This window comes from Leptosomus discolor, chromosome 1 (genome assembly GCF_034619465.1).
Source record: "Leptosomus discolor isolate bLepDis1 chromosome 1, bLepDis1.hap2, whole genome shotgun sequence".
In the NCBI taxonomy this organism is placed as follows: domain Eukaryota; kingdom Metazoa; phylum Chordata; class Aves; order Leptosomiformes; family Leptosomidae; genus Leptosomus; species Leptosomus discolor.
The window spans coordinates 110,846,684-110,872,996 of NC_141391.1; the positions used below are offsets into that span (position 1 = coordinate 110,846,684).

Consider the following 26,313-nt stretch of genomic DNA (forward strand, 5'->3'; position numbering starts at 1 on the left):
AACCAGTCTCCTAAACAGACCACATCTGCCCTCCAGAAGACCACGGTAACAGTTTTGCTGACCTCACCCCCCTCCTTACTTCTCCAAGAATCGAAAACTCTTACCCTTTCACAATCACTGTGCCCAAGATGGCCTCCAATCATCACATGACCCACAAGTCCTTCTCTATTCACAAACAGGTCCAGCACAGCGCCTTCCCTAGTTGGCTCAATCACCCGCTGTGTCAAGAATTTATCTTCCATGCCCTCCAGGAACCTCCCAGATTGTTTCCCATCTGCTGTATTCTATTTCCAGCACACATCTGGTAAGTTGAAGTCCCTCATGAGAACAAGGGCTAGCGACTGTGAGACTTCTCCTAGCTGCTTATAAAATATGTCCTCTGCCTCTTCATCCTGGTTGGGTGGTCTATAACAGACTCCCACCGTGATACCTGCCTTGTTGGCCTTTCCCCTGATTCTTACCCATAAACACTCAACTTTTTCATCACCATCATTAAGCTCTAGAGAGTCAAAACGCTCCATAACATACAGAGTTACCCCACCACCTCTCCTTCCTTGCCTGGCCCTTCTGAAGAGTTTGTAGCCAACCATTGCAGCACTCCAGTTGTGCAAGTCATCCCACCGTGTTTCCACCATTGCAACTATGTCACAGTTGTCCTGCTGCACAACAGCTTCCGGCTCCTCCTGTTTGTTGCCCATGCTGTGTGCATTGGTGTAAACGCACTTCAGTTGGGCCACCTTTTTTGGGAAGAAGCTCTAATTCCTATGTGACTGTTCTCAGGCTCTTCCATTGTTTTTAGCACATCAGTAACCCTTGCATCTTTGCCGCCATGTGGATCTGTATCTCCTGTCTCCACTGAGACAGCAGACAGAAGGACCTCACTAGCACACTGTCCCTAAAACATTGGCTGCCCTGAGTCTTATCTCTAGTGAGCCTGGTTTCATCCCTTTCCCCCTTCAAATCCAGTGTAAACCTTTTTCAATGAGCCCTGCTAACTCCTGTGCAAAGATCCTTTTCCCCCTTTGAGACAGGCGTACCCCATCTGTGGCCAGCAGGTCTTGTGTCGTGTAAACCAACCCATGGTCAAAAACCTCAAAGTTCTGCTGGTGACACCATGCTCGGAGCCAGGTATTGATCTGCCGGCTCTTCCTGTTTCTTCCCTCATCATTCCCTGCAACTGGAAGCATAGAGGAGAGCACTACTTGTGCTACTGATCCCTTAACGAGTTGTCCCAAGGCCCCGAAGTCTCCATTTACTTTCCAATGGAGCTTAACAGAGGGATTTAAAGATCCAAAGATCTGAATGCATTCCCAATAGAATCCCACTGAAACAAGGCTAGGATGAATTTGGTTTGTATTTTGGGGGGGGATGTTTGCTGTTTTGTTGGTTTTGTTTTTGTTTTTTTCTTTTTCATGTATTTAGAGGTTTAGTGATTGAGAAGATTGAAAATGCATTCCCTTAAAAAAGGAGGAGTACAAAGAAGGTAGTTGATTTCTATGCAATAGAAACGGTGAAACGAGATTCAGGAGCTTTGAATTTGGTTTCCAACTTCCCAACTGAGGTCTTTAAAAGCTTGGCCAATGCATAATCTCTCTCATTCTTCTCCACTCATATACATTCTATTAGAACCTCAGAATTCAAATATTTTGTGTTGATAAATTTAGTGTTTTGAATAACTGTGAGGCAATATTTGTGAGCCATTCAGCTGCTAAAGCAATGGGCAACATGAGAAACAGTCCTGCATGAATTAATATTTTTATAAAACAAACCATAAAAGGAATACACGTCAATGTTAGCATGGAGTAAGTCGCCAAATACCCAGATGACTTCAAAACATCCACTTCACGTTCTCTAATGCTCATGACCTTCTTTTGATATGCAGGTTCCCAGGCATAAAGTTTGAGGATCTACACAATCAAACAAATATATTTTAATAAAACAAAAAAACAGTGACCATGCTTCAGAAAATAAGCTTAAGCTCCAAATGTCATTTTCAAAAGAGTTTTTTTTAATGACTTTTTTTTTTTAATGATTTTTCAAAAAAGTAATTTAAAAAAAATTTTACAAATGAAAGCAAGATCTGAGATAACTCTAAATTAGGTTTTTCTTATGGAAGATATCCTCTAGTCACTCTTAATTCTTCAGATTTCAACTTGTCCCTTACGTATCATAAATGATGAGCTAGTTTATTTCAAAACAGTATAAATAACAAAAAGGAGACAACTTCTAAAGGTGCTTTTCTTCTATGCTAAAATTTCACTCTGCTAAAGGTTTTCAGACATTCATTAACATATTTTATATTCTCATTAAAAATGTGGTAGTAAAATTAACACATCATGTAATTTTTCCAATCAAATTAAACCAGTAAATATAGTCCAAAAACATTTAAAGCACATTATGTTAAAATATTTTCTCTTTAACTTTTTATCATTATCAGCTGAAATATTACTTATAAAAACGTATGGTTTTTAAATAACTTACTTTCTATCTTTATAACCTAACAAAACCCCCAAAACCTTTATTAGTTGTGGCATTACCTTTATTCCATGTAACATTTCGCTTAGTAGCTTGACTCGTTGATCTGAATACCTCATTTGGCTTTTCTGGTTAAGACACAGCAATTTTTCATTTTTCAATGAGCAAAAAAATTTGGAAAGTAAAATATGCAGTCTACTGTAGGCAATAAATACCTTTTATGCTAATTTTACCTTGCTGAAAAACACACTAGCAGGGTGTTTTTCAACTAAACATATGTTTAATGCAGTAATACCATTTTCAGATACAGATGTAGTAAAAAAAGTTATTAGATAGGATAAAGGATTAAATACGTTAAAATAACATTTTTGCCTAAAATATCTTAAAGAGCGTATTTTAATTTTTGTCCTTTTTTTCATCATACTGAATTAAAATCTTTACAGGCTTCCAGTTCCGAGAATGTTCAGGAACGATAATACAGTTTTAATCTTCAAAAATCACTAAGAAGGTAAATATAGACTCAATAACAATATGGTATGACATGATACACACACATATATGAATATACACATAACTATATGGATATAAAACACTGTTTACATGTATATATACAGGAATTAGAAAGAATGTTTCCTCTGTTACTGATTAATACATTGTTATTGGAAGAACCAAGCAAAGAAACACATAAATTCTCACTCTTCAGGCTCTTCTGCACCTCAAATTTCTAAAATACTAATTAACAACCTCTTTAATGTTTTGAGTCTTATTCATATACAACAAGAAGTTGCAAACTTTTAGACAGAATTAGTTTATTGTCCTTTGTATTTCTTCTCTATCTTTCTTATTACAGTAGGGATCTAAGTGCATATGTAGCTGCTGCACCTCACCTGTGGAAGAGGTGAGAGGGGTTTTCTGGGTTTTTTCAATGTCTCTAAACAGTCACAGCCTTACAAAAGAATTAATGGAGACCCAGAGTCTTCACTGCATGTTGCATCGTAGGCAGAATAAGACAAACAACTGCCTTGATAGCAATGACAAACTCAGGGTCATAGTATTTTTTTTTTCCAGTGGAGCTTACAGAAATTGTCATAGTAATAGGCAACATAGTGCCATGAGAACTGTAGCATCAGAAAAGCAGAAAAGAAGTCAGAACACATGCAGCACTTCTGTGGGAATTCCCATAACCTCAGGAGAACGTGCTAAATTTGAGTGAGCAGCTTACCCAAATAATAAAAGTGGAAGAGGTCCATAATCCTACAAAATCCCTTATTTAATGGAATTAACCCATGTAATATGCAAAACCACAGCTGTTTCCTAAATTGAGTCATACAGTAATTTTTACTAATACAAAAGTACTGTTTCAGTATAATGAAAATTCAGGTATCCAACCTAACTACTGGTTTAGCTATCAAATATACAGCTTTCTTACTACAGTTACACTTCCCCCCTCAATGAAAAACAACTGCGGCTTGGCGTTATTTGTTTGGTTCAGGTTTAATTTAGATGTACCAACAGTATTCTTACACATGCACAGTTTACCCACCCCTTCATTCCTGTATTATGACAAGATAACCTCTCCTTACCATGATTATTTAAGTATCTCACCTTCAGTCTTTTTACTTTGGCTGCAATGAGTGCATTTATAGGTATAACCAAAAGCAGCAGTGCAACACCTGCTAAGACTGAGGGGCCAAGTTCTTTCCAGAGAAAGATGACAGCCATGATGACCTGAAAAGGTGCTGACCACAACAGGTTGATGTTTACAGCCAGCTCCATGAGTTGCTGAGCATCTGCTGACATCAGGTTAACAATTTCCCCAGTTGTATAGTTTCGTCGTGAGGAATTTGCTAAAGTTAAGGCCTGCAACCAGAAAATACAGAGGTCACAAAAATCAACTATTTTGATGGGTTTAGCTGCCCAGGAGAAGCTAAAAGGACAGTGACCAGAGCAAAGCTGAACCCAGTGACACAGACTTGTAACTCTCAGGACAACATGGTGCAAAGAGGGCTCAGAAAGTCTCAGCTTTGGCCCAGCTTAGAACCTCCCAGTGCAGGAAGCAGCAAAAGCGGGTATCGCAGAAAGCACATATACAATCTCAGTGTGGCAGGCGGATACCACAAGTCCCAGGTGTCTCAGGACTGACTGACTGACTGACAGACAGTCTCTCTCTCTCTTCCCTACTGTGTCACCTGCAACTTCTGCATGCAAGAAGGCAGTGCTGCAGTAACTCCCTCCACCATCCATCCCACATGCAAAGCGCAACCTGACCTGGCACTCACTAACCAACTCTTCCTCAGAGAGAGGAAGAAGCTGTATCTCTACCCTGTAGCTGTGAAAACTTGCCAGGGGACATGCCCACCCCAACTGGAGTCTCTGTTCCCCTGTTCATGATCTGATGTACTGACACACCTTGATAAGTGACTCGAGACAATTCATTCATTCATTTAACTGATTTGCAACTTATAAGTAAAATTTTGTGTACTGGTTCAGAAAATACCTCAGAAGTCCATGTCAAAAGATCAGTTTGACTCTCTTGAGAAAAGAGACTCTATTTTAAATTAACAAAGACGGTAATTTATTTCAGATTTGGATTATTTTTTGGATTCCTTAACTTGTGCTTAATAGTTCAACACTGCAGTAAAACTAACAACGTGCCAGGTTCATAACAAGGTAAACTAAAGGTGCAGCACTGAGAAACCAGCTTCATCTCATATGTCTAGACATCACATTAACAGTATAGAAAACATTTTTATGCTTTGCAGGTCAGACAGGTACTTTTACTTCTACATTATCAGCACCTGTATTTCTTCTAGCTAATAACGCTGCCACCTCAGTGTATCTTACTAAAGGCAGGATAAGTTACAGACAGATCTCCACAGCAGTTAGCCATGTCTTAAACATCTGAAAGACAACAAACCTACTGGGTATTCAACTCCACAGAAAATCAATTTCACTAAAATCGGGGGGAAATTTCAACCTCCAGAGACAATGTGGCAAACTTCAGCTTCTCATATTCACTACTACTCTATAGTAAAAAACCAGCTGTCACATACACCCTTACTTCTTCCAAGACATCCAAACTAAAAAAATTTACCCAGTTCATTCAGTAAATTTGGGAAATTAACAGATAATCAAAAAAGGAAGAGTTCAGTTTCTACATGTATCTCCAATATTATCTTTGTACAGGTGGCTGACAAAAATATGTAATTTCAGGATTAGAGTCTTATAATAGAAACGCTGCTGAAATTCCACATTATTATAAATAAATCCTTTTCAAAATATTAAGTCAATCTGTTAGCCTGTCACCAGTGTACAACATCCTCGGGTTTGATTATGCTGGTAAGTATATTGTCTTTAATCACTGTGTGTTTATTTTATTTTTTGTTTTGAAAGCAAAGTAGAAGAATACATGATTACCTTTTTGTATATCAGGCCAACAACTGCAGTCTTGATTTTGACTGCAGTAAGCATGTTGTTACGCTGGTATAACTGATGGAGAAGAGTCTGCGAGAGAACTACAAAAAACAGGGCAACAGCATAGCCACATCCACTCCCATATGACCTAGGATGATTTTCACTGACCATTATCATAGCTCTGAAAGTTAAGGAAAATAGATTTTAAATTCTGCACGTTAAGTCAACAACCGACAATAACAAGTTCAATAAACTGACATGCTGGCAACTTGTATAATTAAGTCCATTTTGGATCCAGATATGGTGGAAGGTCACAAAGAAATATGATGTTAAAAAATGGCAGGTCTTATCTGTGTTTTCCAATTTGTTAGCTTAGAAACAACTCCCAAATACTATTCTAGACATGAATGTGCTATTTCTGTCTTCACTGACAACGGAGTACAAATAAAGAATGGCATAAAACGAAAAAAAAAAGAAGGTATTTGTACTTACACAGGTTACAACTACCTACCATGAAAGTGACAGAGAAAAAAAATCTAAAGGAAAATTCTTTTTTTTTGTGTTAGAAAAGGTTATCTTAAATAACCAGCGACTGTGATGTCTTCAAACAGATTGTATGGTTAACAATTTTGTTCAGGATTACACTGATTCAGGGTATTGTTTGAAGGTTAACAATAATTCTGTTCAACTAACTCATCTCTTTATAAACACACAGGTATTTGATAAATTCTTAACACCCGTGTGGTAAGCACAATTTCTAAAAACTACTTCCATCAACCTCACGGTACCAACATGATAACAACAGAGTCCTTGCAGTTTTCCATTAAATGCTGAAGCTGTAGATGTTGTTATATATTTAAGTGTTTTTTTTAAAAATACAGATGGAAAAATATTGACAAAAAAGCAGGGAAGTTAAATATCTTAGTAGTCCATTTTTCTTAACATTTGATTTTATATTTAAGTATATTCAATACTTAATTGAACTTCCACTGGTTTTGTCTCTGTCCTCTGGCTAAGAAATTCCTGATCTCTGAGCTTTCCTTCATTAGATCATTCTCAGATAATCACTGGGGTGGCGGAATAAAATCTTTACACATCTAAGCTGTTGCTTAGTGTGGTTTTGATATTGGAAACCCTTTAGCTTTATTATTACTGTTACTTTCTGAACATAAAATGAAACACATTACAAACTTACTTCATTATCTGTGGACTCATGAAAGCCAGAATATCAGCTGCAACTTTCAGAAATGCAACTTTAATCAATAAGAATTTAAATGTTTGCCACAATGGCAAAACCAAAGATGGTTTATGGAAACATGTTTTCTTAAATAGCACTCTTTTGATGCAAGAAGCCTGCAAGATTACAAAAATATGTACAGAATTAAGAGAAAAAAATGGTTTTGAACTTCACCCACATTTACAAATATAAAATATGTAATATCAGAGTGTCCATCTAAAGCCATCACTGTACTTATGATCTGAAACAGCACATTTCCTACAGTTAGAAGAACAGCTTTGGGGTAAGAAATTAAGTCTGGCTTTATTTTATAGTCTTTCAGGAAGGGATAAATATAATTTCTAGGGTTGCCCCAATCACCCACAAATATAATTAGAAAATAATTTAATCCCCAAATGATTATCACAGGTCAAAAAAACTGTACCAAAAACCAGAGGTAAGCTTCAACATAAACACATTATCATTTATAGCAGGCTTACAGCAACTTTACATTTAAGGTTGGAATAACCCTTCTAGTCTTTCAGAATATTTTCAGTTCTCAAGTAACTACCTTTTTTCAGTTTGAATTTAGTTCAAACAATTGCAAATATTCTTACAAGGGCTCAAAAAAAAAAAAAAATAATTAGCCTTTCTTAATTACCACAGTGTCGAAGGACAAGATATTTTTTACAGATTACTTGAATAATAAAACCAGTATCTGAATCAAAAATTATCCTTATTGAAAAATACTCTCGAATGCTTTGATATAAAGGGTTTGGGGTATATACTATCTACCTTTTGGAACAAAGGGCAAGTCTACAAATAGATAAGAAAAATACTGAAGAGATGTAGTAAAGTTAGACTCTGCGGGAGCCCTCTTCTCAGTAAGCATTAAAAAACAAAAGCTAAGCTCTTACTGGAGTTACACGTTATGTCCTCTCTCCTCTGAGCTTCCTAACATTACAGAGCTCCTATTGCACTCTAACTACAACAACAAAATAATAACTGTGACTGAAACTGTCAAGGATTTACATGAAAATCACACAGGATAACTCAAGCAAAAACCCCAAAATATCTGTAAAAATTCAGTATAATTAAAAAATAAAGAAAACCAAAGCCTGTTTTGTGTGTTCTGTAAGCCAGTGGCTATCGATAAGCAAGCTGATAATAGACTTCTCTACCTACCTGAAATACAGATGCAAAGATAAGACACGAGGAACCAGAAAAGTTCAGAGAGAAATTAGTTGGACAGTTTTGACAAAGATGGTAATAAATCACCAAAGTAAAAGTCATGGTAGATACCATATCACTTAAGTGTTAAAATATAACTAGATAACTTTCTAAGAGGTAAGTTTGAACTTAAACAATTTCAAAAAATCCTATGGCCACACTAGAGATCACTGATCACAACACTGAGTGGCCTTTGTGATCTAAAAAACGCAGGCTGCTCAATAAACATTTGAGAAATCTTCTCCAGCTTCTAGACTCCTTAAACTTAGAAAAGGATGTTGTCTATGGCCAGAATTATAGCTACCATGAATCCTGTAGCAGACTTCTGGATTTCTTTTCTCCACTGCTTTTCAAAGTTAGGACACACACTGTACGGTGAATCACTTGCATTCAGTTCAAACAGGTCATCCCTTTCCAATGGCTTCTTATAGCCTATAGATATTAGTCTGAAAGAAAGTAATTAATTTAGACAGCATGAAATACAGCAGATAAAACAGGCAGAACTACTAACTCAAAAAGCTAATGATATAATTTAGTGTATATAAATGAATTCTATAATAAAAATAAAACACATCCAATCCTATAAAGGCTACAGACTAAGTAGTGGAACGTACTTACAGTCACCTTAAATACACTGAAATTCACCTGAAGTAAGAAGAGCCCAAGAAGACTCTCACATCTGAACAGCAAATTCTGAGGAACCTTTGCAGGTTCCTGTCTACATTTCTGTAGAATCTGTCTACATTTCTAATGCCATATTTCTTTATAGGAAAACATACTATTTCATAAACAAACACGTGTAACATCATTACCCACTTACTATTGTGATCTGGAATGAAATACCTTTTCTATCACAGGACTGCATTATCACAGAATCATTCAGGTCAGAAAAGACCACTGAGTCCAACCGTTAGATGAGCACTGCCGAGTCCACCACTAAACCATGTCCCTAAGCACCACGTCTACACCTCTTTTAAATCCCTCCAGGGATGGTGACTCATATGTTGCAACTCATCTTTAACCAAGGTAACAACACTAAACTACTGGGTTTCGGCACAAGTACAATGGAATTTTCCTTACAGCAGATCTTCAGCTGCTAAATTGCTTTTTAACAAAGTGCTTTTTCCCACTGAAGTGTCAACAAAAACTAAAACTGGTCTTAAAAATGGCAAAATAGGGCTGACATATACACTGAGCCTAAAGGAACTCTGAAAGAAAAATATATTATTTGGAATTTTTGATGAGCATGTCAGATTTATGACAGCTCAAAGCAAACCCTGCCATACCATTTCTGAAGTGGGTAAAACGCAAAAAGATTCATGTCGACAATGCTCTCTAACTTAAAGGAAATCCCAAACATCTAGGAACCAACCAGAGACACATGCATGGCCACTGGAGTGTGTGACCTCTCAGTGGCAGCTCCAACGCTGTCAAGCTGGTGAGGAATTCCCTCCCTGATGGCTGCAACACAAGCGCAGTGTCTACCTTCTCCGGTGTGCACTTCCAAGGTACCATGCCTGTGCTGGTCAGTGCCAGCGCTGGGCTTGGGGCTAACATGTGCTACTGTGCTTACCACAGGATAGAAAATAAGACTCAGAAACACTTTTTTGGAGGTTGTAAAATTCTGGTGGGAGTGGACCTCAGTATCCTGAAGGGTCATCTGAACATCTACTGAAGCTGTAACATTAATAAAAAGTGAATTTGCCTTACACTTGATAAATTAAGGCAAAAATAACACAGCTTCTCACTAAGAGCGCCAGCTTTTGAGACAGATGAGGAAAGCAGACCCATTGGTACTTTAGTGGGAGCTGTTGTTTCAGAATTGTGCACAAGTCATCTCAGTGCTAAAACTCACTGCAGCCAGAGGATAAATAGATCCACCAAATGCCCTCCACACCATAATCTCCAGATTGCCTGAATTCTAGAGAAACATAATATAGCATTATGGGTTTATTATGAAACAATTAACTTGAGACTTCCTTATTTGGACTGCAAGCACTTAAGGTAAGTATATATTAGCCATAATTCACTGTGTTTGCTTGTGACTGGACAGAGGGAACATATCTAATGTTGACGATAGCAGTTTAATTGCATCCAGTTATTCCATAGCTAAATAAGCTCTCACTGAGCACAAATTAAAAAATTAAATCCTTTTTTTTTTTTTTCCTCTTTTCTTTTGTTAAACATTGTTAAAAAATACAAAGGATAGCCTGGCTTGAACATTTGGGTGAACACTGTGACATAACGAACACATAAATGCCATATAAAAGCACTGCGCTCCGTACACTGCACAAAGTTCTAGAAAAACTGAAAATTTGTATTTATGGTGTACAATGTAAGGACTGGTAAAAACCAAAGCTACTCTGAAACTGGTGGTGAACTCCTAACTTCAACAGGGCCAGAGTTTAATCAGCTACTCTGAATTCTTGAAACAATCTGATCGTTTTGTCTCAGCTTATTAATAGCAAATACCATTTTCAGTTTTTCCTTAAAATCAGTAGTATTGCATAAAGCAAGAAGCAATTATAATTCTCTAAAAATGTGTTTCCTCACTTTTAGATTTTTGAAGTGCATATGTCTGACTCAAATGATTCTTAAAGAAGAAAACCAAAAATGTTAAAAATGAGTAACGGTCAGAAGACATAACACATGAAATTGTTTGAAATAACATGCAAAATATTAAGTGACAGGAAGCTGCATCACTTGATACTGTTGAGCTTTCAGTTCCTATTTTTGAGTGGCCTTTTATATCCTGTTGTCTATAAATATTGTCTATTGTGACAAGAATACGGTGCTTAGTTATCAAAATACTAATGTTTTAAATAATGCCATTAGATAACATATAAAATGACCGGTACTCCACAAAATATTTGAACATGACCTCTGAAAGTTGTAAACCTTGATTTTTGTACAAAAAGCTAACAGCAACCTCAGGCTCAGGCTCTGGCTCGAGCCAGAATGATGGTGTGGAATGTAAGTGCATGCTCTATAATTCTGTGAGCACCAATGAACATCAACAAGCAGTTTATTAAATTCTCACCTGCTAAACCAGGAATATGTTAATTTACTGAAGAAAAAAACATTCTCTTCAGGGCTGCATTTCTGTTTAAAAAATAAAAAAAGGGCAAAGTGTCAATGTTACTTGAAAGACAAGAAAAAGTTGTTTTGTTTCTTCCTTTCACTACAATGCAGTTTTGGGGAGCTATTTAATTCCAAGCTATAATAAGGTCTATACTTAGACTTCTTTGTTACCTTCTCCCACCAATACACTCTAACACAAGGTATGAAGAACGAAAAAGATCTATAGTCCCATGTCTTACTAGAACAACGTAACTTGCTGCAAGAGGATATTCACCACCACCTTAGCTTGATTTTACACTGTTTACACATACCCTAGAGTATGATCACACCAACAGTAAAGCATAGGAGTTGGACCTGATGATCCTTATGGGTCCCTTCAAACTTGAGATATTGTACAATTCTACGCCCAATACAAGCAAACCTTCCTTAAACCTTTACAGTTAAAATCCTGGGGGTTTTTTTCCCCCATTCGAAACCTAGCTATTGGAATTTATCAACTGCTAATACCTAAAGAACAGCAAACTCCTTTCACACCCTCAGAGATGAAGTACTACTAATGCGTACTGTACACAAAAATGGGGAGAAGAACATGAGTCTTGGGCACTGCTCCCAATTTCATGAGTCACTGGAGGTAAGTGTAATACAGCAAACAGATATGCACTCTCCCATACTTCTTGAGGAATGTGTATCCACACCCAAGAATGACGTCAGTACACCTAGGGAGCAAATTTTGTCCCTCCGTAACTACTGTCTTAAAATAATTTCTAACCAAAGATGCAGTTACAGTTCTTTTCGGCAGGTGGTGTAAAAAACCCACCTATCAAAACCGCATGCTGCGGGTGCCCCGAGACCCTGGATATTTTCCACAACGTTTTTTTCTTGTACTTTCAATGAAAAGCCAAATGATGAAATGATAATCCAAGGAACAAATACGCAACAAATATGTATGCCCTCCTTCTCTAACAAACATACCTGCTTGTGCATCTACTGGCCCTTCACTGTCAGACGTAAATGTTTGCCATGGTCCATCACAATTTACACCCGTACAGCACTGTTTGTTTGAAATATTGCCTTTTACTATTGAAGTAGACGTCTCGGTCACAAACATTCCCTGCTTAAATCCTGCTCCTATTCCCAGCTGTGGCAAAGCTCCTATTTCCTTAAGAAAAGAATGATAAGAAATATTGCACGGAACCCTGGCTTAAAGATTATTCCCTCTTCATAAATTCAAAGGATACACCCCAGCACATATCGGTTGTCATTAACTGCATTTTTTGGACACAGGTCTAGCATGAATCCTACATGAAATCCGATCGGATTTAAAGCAGCCACCCCGAGGCTGCCCCCGGCTCCCTCCCGGGGCAGCAGGCAGGCCCTAGATGGGAGGTAGCCCGCCCTCAGCCCCGCCAAAAACTCCTCCTCCCCGCTCGGCGTCCCCTCGCGCTGTGTCACCTTCTTGCCGGTGGGACTCAGGCCCTCGTAGAAGCCGCCCTGCTTCCCGCGGCAGGCAGCCATGGCTCCTCCCGAGGCGGACGCTCCGAAGAGCCTCCCTGAGCTGCCGGCGGGAGGCGCGGGGAAGGCGGCGCCTCAGCCTTCCCTGCAGCTTGGATCCGTCCTGTTCCCCAGCCCCGCCGGGCCCGAGGGGAGGCTCTCGGTAGCTCTGCCGCCCTGGGCGGGGCTGTACGGCGTGGTATCTTAGAATCGTTTTAGAATGGTTTGGGCTGGAAGGGACCTTAAAGCTCACCTAGTTCCAGGCCCCCTGCCATGGGCAGGGACACCTTCCACCAGACCAGGCTGCTCAAAGCCCCATCCAGCCTGGCCTTGAACACTGCCAGGGAGGGGGCAGCCACAGCTTCTCTGGGCAACTTAGTGTCCCACCTAGTCTCCCCTAGAGTCCAGTGTCTCACCACCCTCACAGTGAAGAACCTCCTCACATCTAATCTAAATCTCCCCTTTTTCAGTTTGAAACCATTACCCCTCATCCTAACACCACACTCCCTGATAGAGTCCCTGCCCACCTTTCCTGCAGGCCCACTTTAAGCACTGGAAGGCCGCTACAAGGTCTCCCTGGAGCCTTCTCTTCTCCAGGCTGAACAACCCCGACTCTCTCAGCCTGTCCTCACAGGGGAGGTGCTCCAGCCCCCTCATCATCTTCGTGGCCCTCCTCTGGACCCGCTCCAACAGGTCCATGTCCTTCTTGTGCTGGGAGCCCCAGAGCTGAACGCAGCACCGCAGGTGGGGTCTCACCAGAGCAGAGCAGAGGGGGAGAATCACCTCCCTCTACCTGCTGGCCACACTTCTCTTGATGCAGCCCAGGATACACTCGGCCTTCTGGGCTGCAAGAACACAGTCAGGTCATGTTGAGCTTCTTGTCAGCCAGGACCCCCAAGTCCTTCTCCGCAGGGCTGCTCTCGATCCATTCATTGCCCAGCCTGTATCTGTGCTTGCGATTGCCCCGACCCAGGTGCAGGACCTTGCACTTGGCCTTGTTAAACTTCATGAGGTTTGCATGGGCCCACCTCTCCAGCCTGTATTCCTATGGCTGCAGAGCTTATGGTGAAACGTACTTTGTGCCCTGAAACGTGACCTGCACCTGAGGACACAGTCTGCCTGCGGTTTCCGTCTCGTTGGTGCCATTTAATGACAGGCCTGATGTGTGTTGTACCAGCAGGCATCATTCAAACAAAATGAAGAGGGCAGGAGAGGGAACGGCATGTCGTGGTGTGTGTGCATCCCATATTGTGACTAAACATATAAAAAAAAAATTTTTTTCTTTACTAGCTCTTAGCTGGAAACACACTACCAGAAGTTTATTAGAGCATCAGAAAATGACAAACAACAGTACTTGCATCTTAGAGTTGGGCCCACAGGGTGAGCTGCTTTGTGACAGCAGCTGCGTCTCACCTTAAATCAGAGCACTGCAGTGCCATTGCTACTGAACAGACCCATCTTAAAACACTTTCGGATAAAACAGAGAGCACATGCTCACTGTCGACAGAACTACTCCACCTGCGACTGGCAGGTAGAACTCCAGGCTGTCTCTGGAACCAGGCTGCTGCAGCACTGGGAACTCCGGCAGATTCATACCAGATAAGCAAGTTTTGACCTTTGTTACTTCTCAGTACTTTCTAGTTTTGCTTTTTGGAGGCTTCATATATCTCACTTACTAGCATAGAAATGTAAAGGTAGGTGGGAAGGAAGCTATAATAGCAATTCCCATTGCTGTGGTTTTTTCCTGAACATAATTTTTTTTCCAAAAGTTAATAAAAATCAGTATTTTTATTTTACTCTATAGCTAATATGGCATATTAATATATTAATATTTCCCACTTTGACTCTTGTTGACCTGGCACATTGCCAGTTCAAATAAGAATGCATCCCTGACTGCATTGACACTGATTTGTCCAAAATTTGGGAGACTGTAATGGAAATAACTATGTACTACACTCCATATGATAAAATACAGAGAAACAAGTCTAAATACAACACCTATGTGACAGCAGGGAAAAGCAAGGTCTTGTGACAGCCAGTGGCATGGGAAGCTAAAGACCAGGACGAAATAACAATAATTCAGAATCAGAACATAGAAGACATACATTTCATATTCATAAGAAGATTTAAAAAGTGACTGAAACAGATAGGGGTTGAAGAAATACTTGGTCAGGGCCAAACTCAAGTGGGTTTTGTTCCCAGTATTTTATTCCTAAACATGGTGACAAGGTAATTAAAATATCAACGATGCCCTGACTAAAGCGATGCCTTAAGTTAACAATTGTACAAAGGAAATTTAGTTACAGCTAAAGTAATTTTAGCACATTCCCACATACCCAGCTTTTCTTCTTTTATCACACTGGCAAGTTTTAGGTAAGCGGATACTGAGAGGTGTTAAAATCCGTACCTCCCTCAGGAAAAAAAAAGACTGGGAAGAAAGCGGGTAAGAAAATTATTTCTTTAGAAGAACTGTATTGATATTTTATCAGCCATATGCAATACGATCCTCCTTGACATTCCTTTTGTAGACTATGATTGCACAGAACAGATTATCTTACCTATCCACTGGGGAAGCCTGATAAGAACATATTAGCATAGACCTGACTAAGCTTCTCTTTCTGTAGGCTAACTCTGGCTTGGACATCCACCTGCTTTCTCTTTTGTCTGATTAATTTCACTTCTAACTTAAGCTAATGTTAACATATTCTTCCTCTACTTGATTATATTTAAATTTCTTTAACATAGGGAACAGGTTTAGAGAAATCCAGTATATTTTACGTGTTAACTTTTTCCATTATTGTGGCAACTTTTGTGATCAGTGACTTAATGGTATAACATCAGCAGCATCTTCAAAGAGAAGCTGGAGCATCTACATAGCTTATTCCTAAAGCTACCGGTGGGAAAAAAAATAACCAAAAAGATAAAGGGGCAAGTGTTTGTCTGGAAGGGTAGGGGCGTAAACGGAAAGGGATTGGGCAGACTTAGCAAGTTACTTAAAACATAAGGCATGAATCTTATTTAAGGCAGAAACCTTTGTTAGGTAAGTTCTTTCTAGAGAAGGTTGAATTCAGTTGCTAACGACATTTCAAGGGTGCCATACTGCAGCGTTACAGGAATGTCCCTTTGGCTAAAATAATCCCTTTGGGAAGCTAAAAGCAGTGTCTTGAGAAAGTGATTTTATTAGCTGTGATTTATCCTATCAGACAAAAGAGAAACCTTTGGAAGACAGGCATTCCTCCATTTCTGAAACTCATTTGGGCTTGTGAAACACTTCACCTACACACCAGTGAACTTTGATGTTCTTTCTCAATATGGGTGTAAGGATGAAAAGCATTCCTTTCAAGCAACCCAACACTCTTAACCAAGAAAACTGAGTTTAATAAAACCAAAATCCTTTTTTTACTGTCAGGTCCAACTTGAAGCCTACATCTAGTTTGAATAGAAGACGTAATTTTAAGCAATATTAAATAGCTGAAAATTAAGTGGTTTGCTTTCTCATATAACATTATCTTAAAAGTGTTTCACCTGTACGCGGTATGGTAGAAGACAACCTCTGTATCTGTCTGTAGGTTGTTGGCAGCAGTTGTGAAAGATACAAAATAGGTCATTTGACTACTTCATTCCATCATGACATGAGATAGCTTATTCCTCCTCTGCTACACAAGGGAACCCCTTTTCTTCTTAAGAGGTAGTACTAACTCCACTGACTCATGCTTTTGTGCTATCAATTAGATGAGATACTCATTAAATTTTTCATCCATTTGTTACAGTCAACATTTAGATTCTCAACTAAGCAAATAAAACACTAGAGAGTCACTTTATAGAAAGATGCATACATATGCATGTAGTTCTCATCAGCACAGAACTGCAGCCATAAAGTACACACATCCACTTGAGTACTGACACATTTGTAAATCAATAGTGCAAATGCCTGTATTTTACCTCAAATTTACTACTGGAAAAACACAGTTCCAATAATCATACAAGGTGATCCTAACTGAAAGCAACAATGGAGCTAATTTGTAAAAAGATGTTAAAGGCGTTGATACTTCAGTGACGAGCACTGTGACATGTAGAATTTCTAGCCCACTCACTTCTTCAATGGCTCCAGAAAATCCTTAGACCATTCACAAAAATGCATTCCGTAAGTGATGGAAACGATACATATGCTTTATGAGTGGCTGAAATTACGCATTTCCATAAAGTGAAATAAAAGCCTTCCAGAATTTTTGGAGTGAGGGGGAACAGAATCGGTTTTTTCCTTTATTAGGAAAACTTTATCTTCTTAAATGTTTCCTATACGTTAAATAGTACTTTCCTCTTTAAATAGGTTGTGGTTAAATAAAGTATCAGTATACTTTACGTATAACATTTCAAAAATAATATGAATCTTGAACATTCCTTTTTTAATAAAGTGCAAAGAAGATTAAATTTCTCTCAAACAAAAATAGCAGATATAATTTAAAAAATGAATCCAGTTACACAGTATTAATGTGTCTTTTTCTTGGCTTTGTGCTTCTTGTATTTTTGGTCATGCTCTCTTTGTCTCATTTTGTCATCCTCAATACTAGTGTCACTGTCACAACTTTGCTGTTCTCTTTTTCTTTTAGAGGTGCTTTCATCCACCTGGTGCACTTCACAGTCACTTGAGTGTGGCAGGGCCAATTCAAAAGAACTCTGTGCAGACTTAAAATTTGCAGCTTGATTCTGATAGGGAGAAAAGGATAAATTTGAAGGCAGTGGCGGAGTCATCGGATAGTAAGCAAATTGTTGACCCATTGGACTCTGTACTGTGTACTGCTGTGCTAAAAAACGGTTCGTCTAGGGAAACAGAAACTTGAGTTGTTAACACTGTAAAGAGGAAGTTCTGAAGAGTTTAAAGTTGCATGCATTACAACTTATGCAGTGAAAATACTGATAAATTATAAAATGACACAGAATGTTTGAGAAGAAAGCTTATGTATTTTATTACATCACCTAGTATAGCTTGAAAAAGTAGGCAATTTTTTCATGGCAAAGTTAGAACAGAGAGGTAATCTGATTTAACATTAAACTGCCAGTTAGCCCTTGTGTAAGGTAATCAAACATGGCATTCCTTTCATTTCTTCATCTATGCATGTTACAAACATCTGTAACTGCAGTGCCTATTGTTGATGTAAAGACATGCACATCTGCGATTTTTTTTTAACCTGGTTTAACTAATTTTAAAATTAACATGGAACAAGGCGTTCCGACAAGGTGCAGTGAATCCCAACATCAGAGTGCTTGGGACATGCGGGAAGTGCCCAGGTTACAGCTACAGCCCCTGAAGTATCCAGAGTCCCTCTCACACAAAATGCACAGCTCAAATACAGAAATAGAATTACAAAGGTCAGAAAAGAGCAGCTTTCTACTGACTGGCAGTAACCAGAAAAATGATGGGGAGCATGTATGAGTATGTTACATGTGCAGGCAGACTCCCAAGTGAGTAACCTGCCTAACATATCACTCAAATAAAGGCGAGCTAGATGCATGAAGGCATATATGTGACAAGATTGCTTGAAGCTGCAACAAACTGTCATTGGAGACATACTGCATTACCGTCCCCTCCAGCAAGCAGGAAAATGAGATGAAGTTGGCTGTCTGTGCTGGTCTGCTGAGTTTGGTCTCTCGGTGTTTGCATACTGCACTGTTACTGAGGAGTGAGGTCATCAGCGAGCACAGCGGGGGAGATGGTACACTCCCAACCACAGCGGAGGGGACAGGAAAGGTGGTGCAAGCACCAGCTTTTCTGAGGATGCACAGCTTGGGAAGAGGGGAGGCAGGCCCCCACCACTTGTGTGCACCAGAGAACAGACCCACTCCGTTTTCCTGCTCGGGTTGCAGCTAGCAAGAGTAATCTATCCAGACTTCACCCCTTCTACGGTTACATGGAGCTGGCCATTCCCCCGTCACACTAGGTGGCAGCACTGCTGTCCGCAGTTGGTACCTCCCATTAAATGCTGGGATTCTTCGATCCATACCGACTGGATTCAGACGCTCCATGACGTGTTTAGTGAGCAGGGCTTGGCCCACAGGTCGCCATGTGAGGAGACCCTTGCCTTGTGGAATGTCTCAGACAAAAGAGATTAGGACAAGATCGGCCCGGTGTGCCAGGGTCTGTTAGAGGGGAAGTGGATTACAGGTTCTCACAGTCTGCTGCTGTGAAAGCAAATCATGAATGTGAGAACTGCAGGGGCATGTAAAGGTTCAGCCCAGAAACCCTCAAACTGTTGTTGCCCTAACTTGGGCAGTGGTGATTTGTCAGGTGAGTTTTAGGTTTGGTTTTAGGACATTTCAAACTTCTGCTGAGCATTTCTGAATTGGGTAGAAGAGCTAAGAGGTGCCCTGACTGAACCAGCTGTATATGAAGAAGCTATTGCTTGCATGGTTGCAATGTTACTAGGTTAGCTTATCTCACCGAAGGGATTTGATTTGTAACATGGTACAGGAAAGAGCTCCCTAAGCTATATACTTTTCAGAGATTCCTGCAGTTAGAAAATAGTTCGGTTTGGTAGATCCCATTATTATAGTACCCTTAAGTGCTAAAATAAATAGACCTAATATCGTCAAACTTCACAGCCTAAACCACATTTTGAGACATTAAGTACCGTTGTTTGCAGAAATGCACAATACATTCAACTTCATAAAAAAGCTCCCAAATTTTTTACTTTTGACGCAAACTCACCATCTTTTGAAAGCCTGAGTATTCATGAGGTAAACTATTGTTCATTGGAAAAGGAGTAACAGGAAATGGAGGATTTCCATAAGGCTCTTGATACCTAGGAAAAACAAGCAAATGTACAAAGACCAGGCATCCGCCACATACCGCTTACCAAAATGCTGAGACTTAACTGTTGGGCTATAATGAGAATATCCAAGAGGAGAACTGAACTATTAACAACTGGACTTCCATGAAAAAAAATGATAAATCAAAGAAAATACACCCAAAGGCTCAATTAATGAGTAACTCTCACATGTACTTCAGCGCAGATGCAAGACTTACGGATTTCATCATTGGAGTTTAGCTTTCACAGACAGTTCTGTCACATTTGTAAATACAAATGTTGGAACATCAAAAAATACGGAATCTGTGGTGTTCAGACTTCCATTATAACAGGTTTATACCTGTGCATTCACATGTGCATGGCAGCTGCTTGTATACACACTCCAAAAAATACTGATAGAAACTCAGTGGGGTTTAAAAAGATTACCTCCACTGTCAGATTCTCTCCCCTCCCCCCCCCCCCCCCCCCCCGCCAACAACTGCAAACATTGTTAGTATGAACACCACATTTCAATATTTTCTCATGGTCCTGTATCTTGCAGAAACAAAAGAATGGAACATTCAAGATAACTGAACCTCTGGCAAGCTAAACAACCGAACGTTAAAATTAGCTACAGCCTGTTGAAAGTCATCGGTAAGGGTGCAACTAAAGCATGCAACAGCTGTTTTAATTAAAAGGCTAAAGATTGCTATACCACATCAACTAATTTTCTTAATAAGATTATTTTTAAATTATAATAATACAGTTCATTCACAGATGATCTTTGTTACCTATATGAAGGTGAATATAAGTCAAAATAGTTCTCAAAACCATGTGTAGGGCTGTTTAGTTCTGATGAGTGAGAACTCCCTGTAAATAAGACAAGAGCATAATGACTATTCAGTTCCGACTACTCAATTAACAAGTTAAAAACACAGGAAGTGTTCTGTGTCATCTGTAGCGTGCTAGTGTATACCTAAGGTAGTATATAGAGGTAAGGTGCCGTTTTATAGCAGATAATCTATAGCATCATTTTACTGCTTGAAAACTTTTTCATTTACAGAAGCATAAATCAAGGCTGTTGAAGTAATCAAGAACAGAATAATTCCCATGCAGTTACAGACATGGGAGATGCTTCTGATTTTAGGAACCTCAGCCGTTCTACTTAAACTCAGCAACTACTCCGCACAACCTGTGCAGTAAGGAGTGGCAGCACAGTGCATAGCGGCAACATGAGTCCTTAATGTTTGGGTTGCAAACGCTGCCTGATCATTAGCTTTCTATGTTTATCTTCATAAACATAAAATGAAGAAAGTGACTCTGACCTGACTGTATTCTTTGAATTACAATCGCTTCCACTTAAAACAGCAGCTCTGGTAACTCTGTGGCTTTAGCATAAAAAACTATCGAACAGCTTGATAGTTGCTGCACTTACTGAATCAACTTTTCCTGCCAGACTGCAAGCTAAAGTCACACCCCGATTCCCAAATGTAATCTGGCATGAAAACCTCTGTTGCTGTTTTCCACACAGCGTGGTCTGAGCTGGCTTGCAAGTTACGCTGCTCTGAACCGCCCTGTTGTATTCTCTTAGTAAACGAAAATACAAAGACTGCATCTTTCCCTACACAAAAACCACAGGAAGTTTTTGTTTCTTAAAAAAAATGGACTGAAATTTGTTCCAACTATAAATCGTCATCTTTGTAAAGGCTGTAGGATTCAAAACAGTAATGAAAAAAAATTTAAAAATTACGAAGACTTTAGTTAATCACTGAGAATACTAAACATACCAAACCGATACTGCACTTTAATTGGTCTTCCATACAAACGGATTCCATTCAGCAAAGCTATTGCATAAGGCACTGATTCTTTGTGCTTAAAGCAGACAAATCCAAAAGACTTAGGTTTCCCTTCTTTGTCCTTACAAATCGTCACTTTGGTTAATGGTCCAGCCTGAAAGAAATTTGTATTATTTTCTCACAGAAGTTAACAGAGATTGACACTTCATTCTGTTTTGAATATTTTGTAATGACACATATTTTGCCATAGCCAGAAACAGTGTTAAGCTTCTCAGGATAAGAATCTCTACCTAATTTTGAAAATGTCTCACCACATTCCCCAAGCTCAAATTCTGAGCCTTCTACAAACAAAAATCAGCTCCACAAACGTTAAAAGGGAACCAAGCATCAGTCCATCAGCAAAGTTTAGTCTTTAATAATCAGGTTTTTTGATTATTTTTAAAATACAACAATGATAGCTGCTGCTATGGGAAAGACTAACTTACTGATTCCATAGCAAAAGTTACCTTATGCGTGTGCAGCCACTAGTGCAGTTATTAGAGGGTTTTTTTCACAGCTAACATAACTAAGCAAATTGATAATATCAGCTACATAAAAGTGACCTACTCCATTAATACAGTTCTATTTTGCTCTTGCTTAAATTCCCAAAACAGGCAGCATCAACACTGTGGGAAAGCAAGCCCAAATAGAGAGTAGTGCTTCTGGAATCACCACAAAAGAGTTTTCTGTGCTGCCTAACCCTCGTCACAACTGCACAGCAAGGAATCAAGAGACCTCATCATCTTATCAGAGGTAACATTCTGGTTTTGCCCCTCCCTGCCACGCCGCCCCCCGCCCCCCCCCAAAAAAAACCAACCAACCAACCAACCAAACAAGAAAACCCACCAACAGAACAAAACCCCAAACCACACCCTGTGGCTGAAATATCTTCACTGAAAATTTCCATCTTTGCCTACAGGTACCATTTTAATCCTTGCATAGTACTTCTAGAACCAAATTAAATCAGTGAAAGTCCATAAATATGGAGTTCATTTTCAAAGAAACTCTCATTTTCATAGTAAGTATCAAAGATGATGAATTTTCTCTACACAAGATGGAAGCAGTGCATTAGTCACCAAAACAAACCATGTGTCTGTACAGCTGATTTAGCAGAGTGAAAAGAAGTGGCCAAGAACAGTCTCCTGCCATAGCTCAGGAACGTTAAGGATGCAACAACTTAACTTTAGGAGGAGATAGTATCCGGATGAGCAATGAAGTGAGCATAACATTACACAAAATCCATCAGTAAAAGAAGTTACTGAATGTCTAAATTACAGTAGTAGATGGAGAATTCATTGTTCTGGATCAAAAAACAGCGCTCCTCAGCAGAACTGGCTGCCAGTGCTACTACTGATACACGGGTACTTTGCAGTAAAAGTCACTCAGAAGTCATCTATAGCTTGAGGCAAACACAAGTTAACTCGTAACAGCTTTACAGCAATTAAACTGCATAAACAGTTAAACATTCAAAATAAACACACAGCATATGCTCAGATGAAGAAAATGAGCCACGGAAAGTAATCTACTTTATTATTCTGCATTTTCAACAATTACTGTCAGACAACAAATCTGCAATTTGTCTGTTGTAAGCATTTACAGTGATGATGTGGAGCCATCTCCCTTATTCTACCCTCCATGTTGTCAGACTGAAGATATTATGGATTGTCATCTGTGATGATAATGTCTGATTGCTGTATGCTTTTGCCAGCCGCGTATAAACTAATCCTCAATTAAATCAGATGCTTTTGCTGAAAAAATGAAATACCCCCACCCCCCAACCCTGGTGAAGTCGGGAAGTCACATAGACAAACACAAACGATCAAAAGTAATGCACCATTTTTTATTATTGGAGCAGAGGGCAATCAGGCTCTACAGCAACGGATACTACCTAGGGAGTCCTGTGCAGAGAATCTTCGAAACGCTGACCTCATCTTTCCAAGTACCTTGAAGTTTGCTGGGGTTTTTTGTTTAGTTTTTTGTTGTTGTTTTTGGGTTCTTTGGTGGTTGGTTGGTTTGTTTGATTTTAAAGAAGGGACTTCAATAAGATTCTGAACATGTTTATTTTTGCTTGCGTTGGCTCCTTAAGGCATTTTTGTTGTTGTTCTGCACTACATTGCAGTTTTTTTAAAAAATTATATATATCCAGTCTTCTGATTATTATTTGCCTAAAAAGGAGGATCTGGTTCTTCAAGAACTAGAAGCAACAAACTCAAGTCCTTTGCAGATCAATCTTTTAAATATGTAGTCTTCCTGTTCATAAACAAAAATATTACTAGTTTAAAAGTAATAATAGAAACTTGCTCATAATTTGATGGGGGAAAACCCACAGGTCAGGAATGCATCTTTAGGACTATGCCATAGCAGGAATATTGAACTGTATACTTTCCAAGAAAGGACGATACTGCAATGAGAAGCACATGCTGTTGCAGCAAAAGAGAGGGAAGCCTGAGTAAGAAGAAGGTGGAGAGAAGGAAAAAGGTAAGTAGGTGTTATGGGGATGACCTAGACACCCAGACAAAAGTGAGCAGTTGGATGACTGCTGCAGATTATGCAGAACAGTAATGCAGAACTGCATTTCTGAGAGCATCTGCTTATTTTTATCTCTTTTGTACCAGAATTTGTATGGTATTACTGATGTCCGCTGGTTAGATAAGCTTTCTTAACACTTACAGTTAAACAGCAGACTACTGTTTAGTACTGGAAATGGGTAGCAATACTGCACAGAAAATAAGGGGAAAAAAAAGAAGAAACAACTGTTTCTTAGCTAATTTTAGGGAAAAGTTAAAAATTTGAAGTTAGGAGAGACGGGAACAGCTAAAATCCCAAAGGGCTAGATTATACCAAATGAAAAGGCCTTTCAGTGCAAACGGCATGGCATGCTGAGGTCTTGCCTAGTTAACAAGACCAATATATTATTAGTGGAATGAAACTGTTAAGTGGAAGTAGTTCTGATTAGCAAATGAAATAGCAACAGAACAGATGATTCTGCTCACCTCTTTTTTTGCACACTCACCGGAAGGAAGCAAGGTTCATTCTGAGACTGGGAAAAATTAGTGGATTGGTAGAAGGAAGTTTATCTCTGTGCTGTCAGCTAAACTGTCCAGTCAGAGTCTGGGACCTCTTAGCTTGACAGAGGCTGACTGATCATGCCAGGATGGAAAAAACAACAAACCAAAAAACAAAAACACAAACCAAAACCATAAACAAATTGAGGCAGAGCCCATAATCAGCAACTATCGTCAATCCATCTTGAAATCTGATGCTTGCATTAGTGATATAATGCTCTCTCCGCTCCATATGCTCCCCTCTTTTCCTTACTACTTTCAGGTTAATAAGTCTGGCTTAGACAGAGATGCTGTCAACATGAGACCAAAACTAAAGCCATGTCAGTATCTTAACATATTCTGCCTTTGCCGTTTTCTTCCCTCCTTGGCACACCTTATTTCCAAAGAAAGAGTACTAAGCTCAGGTTTGAAAAAGGCCCAGCTATACTCAGTATTTTCCCACTGCCTCCCTGAAAATCCCACCGATGGAAGTTTTAGTATCTTCTCAAGCACTAAAACATTTTGATATCACAGTCATTTACAGGTGGAAGCCCAGCACCCCACCTGCAGATCATCCCTCCTGCCCCTCACACACTGTTAATAGTTTCAAACCCTGCTCAAGACATTTCCAGGTTTTATGCTAATTTTTGTAATAAAATTATTGATCAAAAATTATTGCTCAAAATATATTAACAGAAGTGTAAAAAATATCTTTCCCTGCGGAATCTTAAAAACACCTTTAAATCATTTAACTTCCTCGCTAACTCGGGGCCCACCTCGGCCCAGCCGAGGGAGGCGAGGCCGAGGAAGGGGAGACGGGTGGGACAGGGACCGCTCCCACCCGCAGCGGGCCGAGGGGGCCGGAGCCGCAGCGGCGGCTGCCAACAGCCCAAACGCCGCGGGAAGGGCCCCCGCCGCGGGCGCGCTGCCCTGCGGGCGGCAGCCCCGGCCGCCGCACCCCGCACCGCCAGTCCGGCCCCGCCCGGCTCCTTCCGGCCGCTCGCAGCGCTTCGCTCCTGCCGCCGAGGCCGCCGTGGCCGCTCCCCAGGGGCGCAGCGAGCCGCAGCCCGAGGCCTCACCTCGCCTCGGCCCGGCCCCGGGGACAACACGGCCGCCGCGCCGGGCTGGGGCCCGCCGAGGCCTCCGCCCTGCGGCCCCGTCCCGCCCCCGCGGGCCCGCCCTCCACCTGCAGGAAGAGCTCGTAGAGGATCTCCTCCCGCACGCGGCTCTCCAGGTTCCCCACGAACAGCGTCCGGTCCGCCTCCTCCCACCGCGCCGGCGAGGACATGGCGGCGCCGCCGCCACCGGCTCCCACCGAGGGGCGGGGGGGGGGGGGGGGTGGTGGTGCGGCGCGCAGGAAGCGTCCCCGCTGCCGTAGAGCGCTGCGCGGCGGGGCGCGGTCTCCGTGTCCTAGCAACGCGGGAGCGCGGGCTGCCGCCGTGCCTCGGGCCGGGGGAGGGGCGCCGCGCGGCGTTGGCGGCCGCCTCACGGGCCTTGTGGTGGGACCCACCGGCGGGAGCGTGTGTTGTGCCGAGGCCTCCGGGGGGGGGGGGGGGGGGGGGTCCGTTCTCGGCGGCAGCGGCCCGCACAGCCCCCCCCGGGCAGGGCTGGCGAGGGCTGTGCGCGGCTTGCCGACGCGGGGAGCGCGCTGCGGCTGCAGGGCCGAGTGACGGGTGCTTCGTGAAGCTTCGTTAGAGCCCTCCAGTGTTGTAGTCGTCAGAGTGCGTTGTGAGAGCTGCTGG

At 40.7% G+C, this 26,313-nt stretch overlaps 2 protein-coding genes across 3 annotated transcripts in view; both read right to left on the reverse strand.

The window, feature by feature from the left end:
* Positions 1-12,931, reverse strand: part of LOC104350612 (multidrug resistance-associated protein 1-like) — a 38,889-nt gene extending 25,958 nt beyond the window's left edge. Inside the window, exons 1-8 of the mRNA XM_009956503.2 lie at positions 12,869-12,931; positions 11,376-11,437; positions 8,640-8,781; positions 7,085-7,242; positions 5,893-6,070; positions 4,081-4,335; positions 2,538-2,603; positions 1,770-1,907 (exon numbers count right to left, since the gene is read on the reverse strand). Of these exons, the coding sequence (XP_009954805.2) occupies positions 1,770-1,907; positions 2,538-2,603; positions 4,081-4,335; positions 5,893-6,070; positions 7,085-7,242; positions 8,640-8,781; positions 11,376-11,437; positions 12,869-12,931 (1,062 nt within the window). The remainder of the gene's footprint in view (positions 1-1,769; positions 1,908-2,537; positions 2,604-4,080; positions 4,336-5,892; positions 6,071-7,084; positions 7,243-8,639; positions 8,782-11,375; positions 11,438-12,868) is intronic.
* Positions 12,932-17,395: 4,464 nt separating this feature from the next.
* RBM11 (RNA binding motif protein 11) lies at positions 17,396-25,859 on the reverse strand. 2 transcript variants are annotated; one of them, XM_086462874.1, is made up of 5 exons: positions 25,758-25,859; positions 21,480-21,642; positions 20,484-20,562; positions 19,614-19,707; positions 17,396-17,728 (listed from the first exon to the last, which is right to left on the reverse strand). In XM_086462874.1, exons 1-5 carry the CDS (start codon positions 25,857-25,859, stop codon positions 17,396-17,398), a joined length of 771 nt encoding a protein of 256 aa, XP_086319000.1. The 2 variants fall into 2 exon arrangements, with proteins under 2 accessions (XP_086319000.1, XP_086319007.1); XM_086462881.1 differs by having other exon boundaries at positions 17,396-17,712; positions 19,604-19,707.
* Between the last annotated feature and the right edge of the window lie 454 nt (positions 25,860-26,313).

Coding starts and splice junctions, on each gene's coding strand:
- RBM11 (XM_086462874.1), bottom strand. CDS start 25,859: ATGTCCTCGCCGGCGCGGTGGGAGGAGGCGGACCGGACGCTGTTCGTG. Junction 21,643..25,757: donor TCTACGAGCTCTTCCTGCAG/GTGGAGGGCGGG, acceptor AATTTCTTTCAG/GCTGGACCATTAACCAAAGT. Junction 17,729..19,613: donor ACTCAGGCTTTCAAAAGATG/GTGAGTTTGCGT, acceptor CTGTTTCCCTAG/ACGAACCGTTTTTTAGCACA.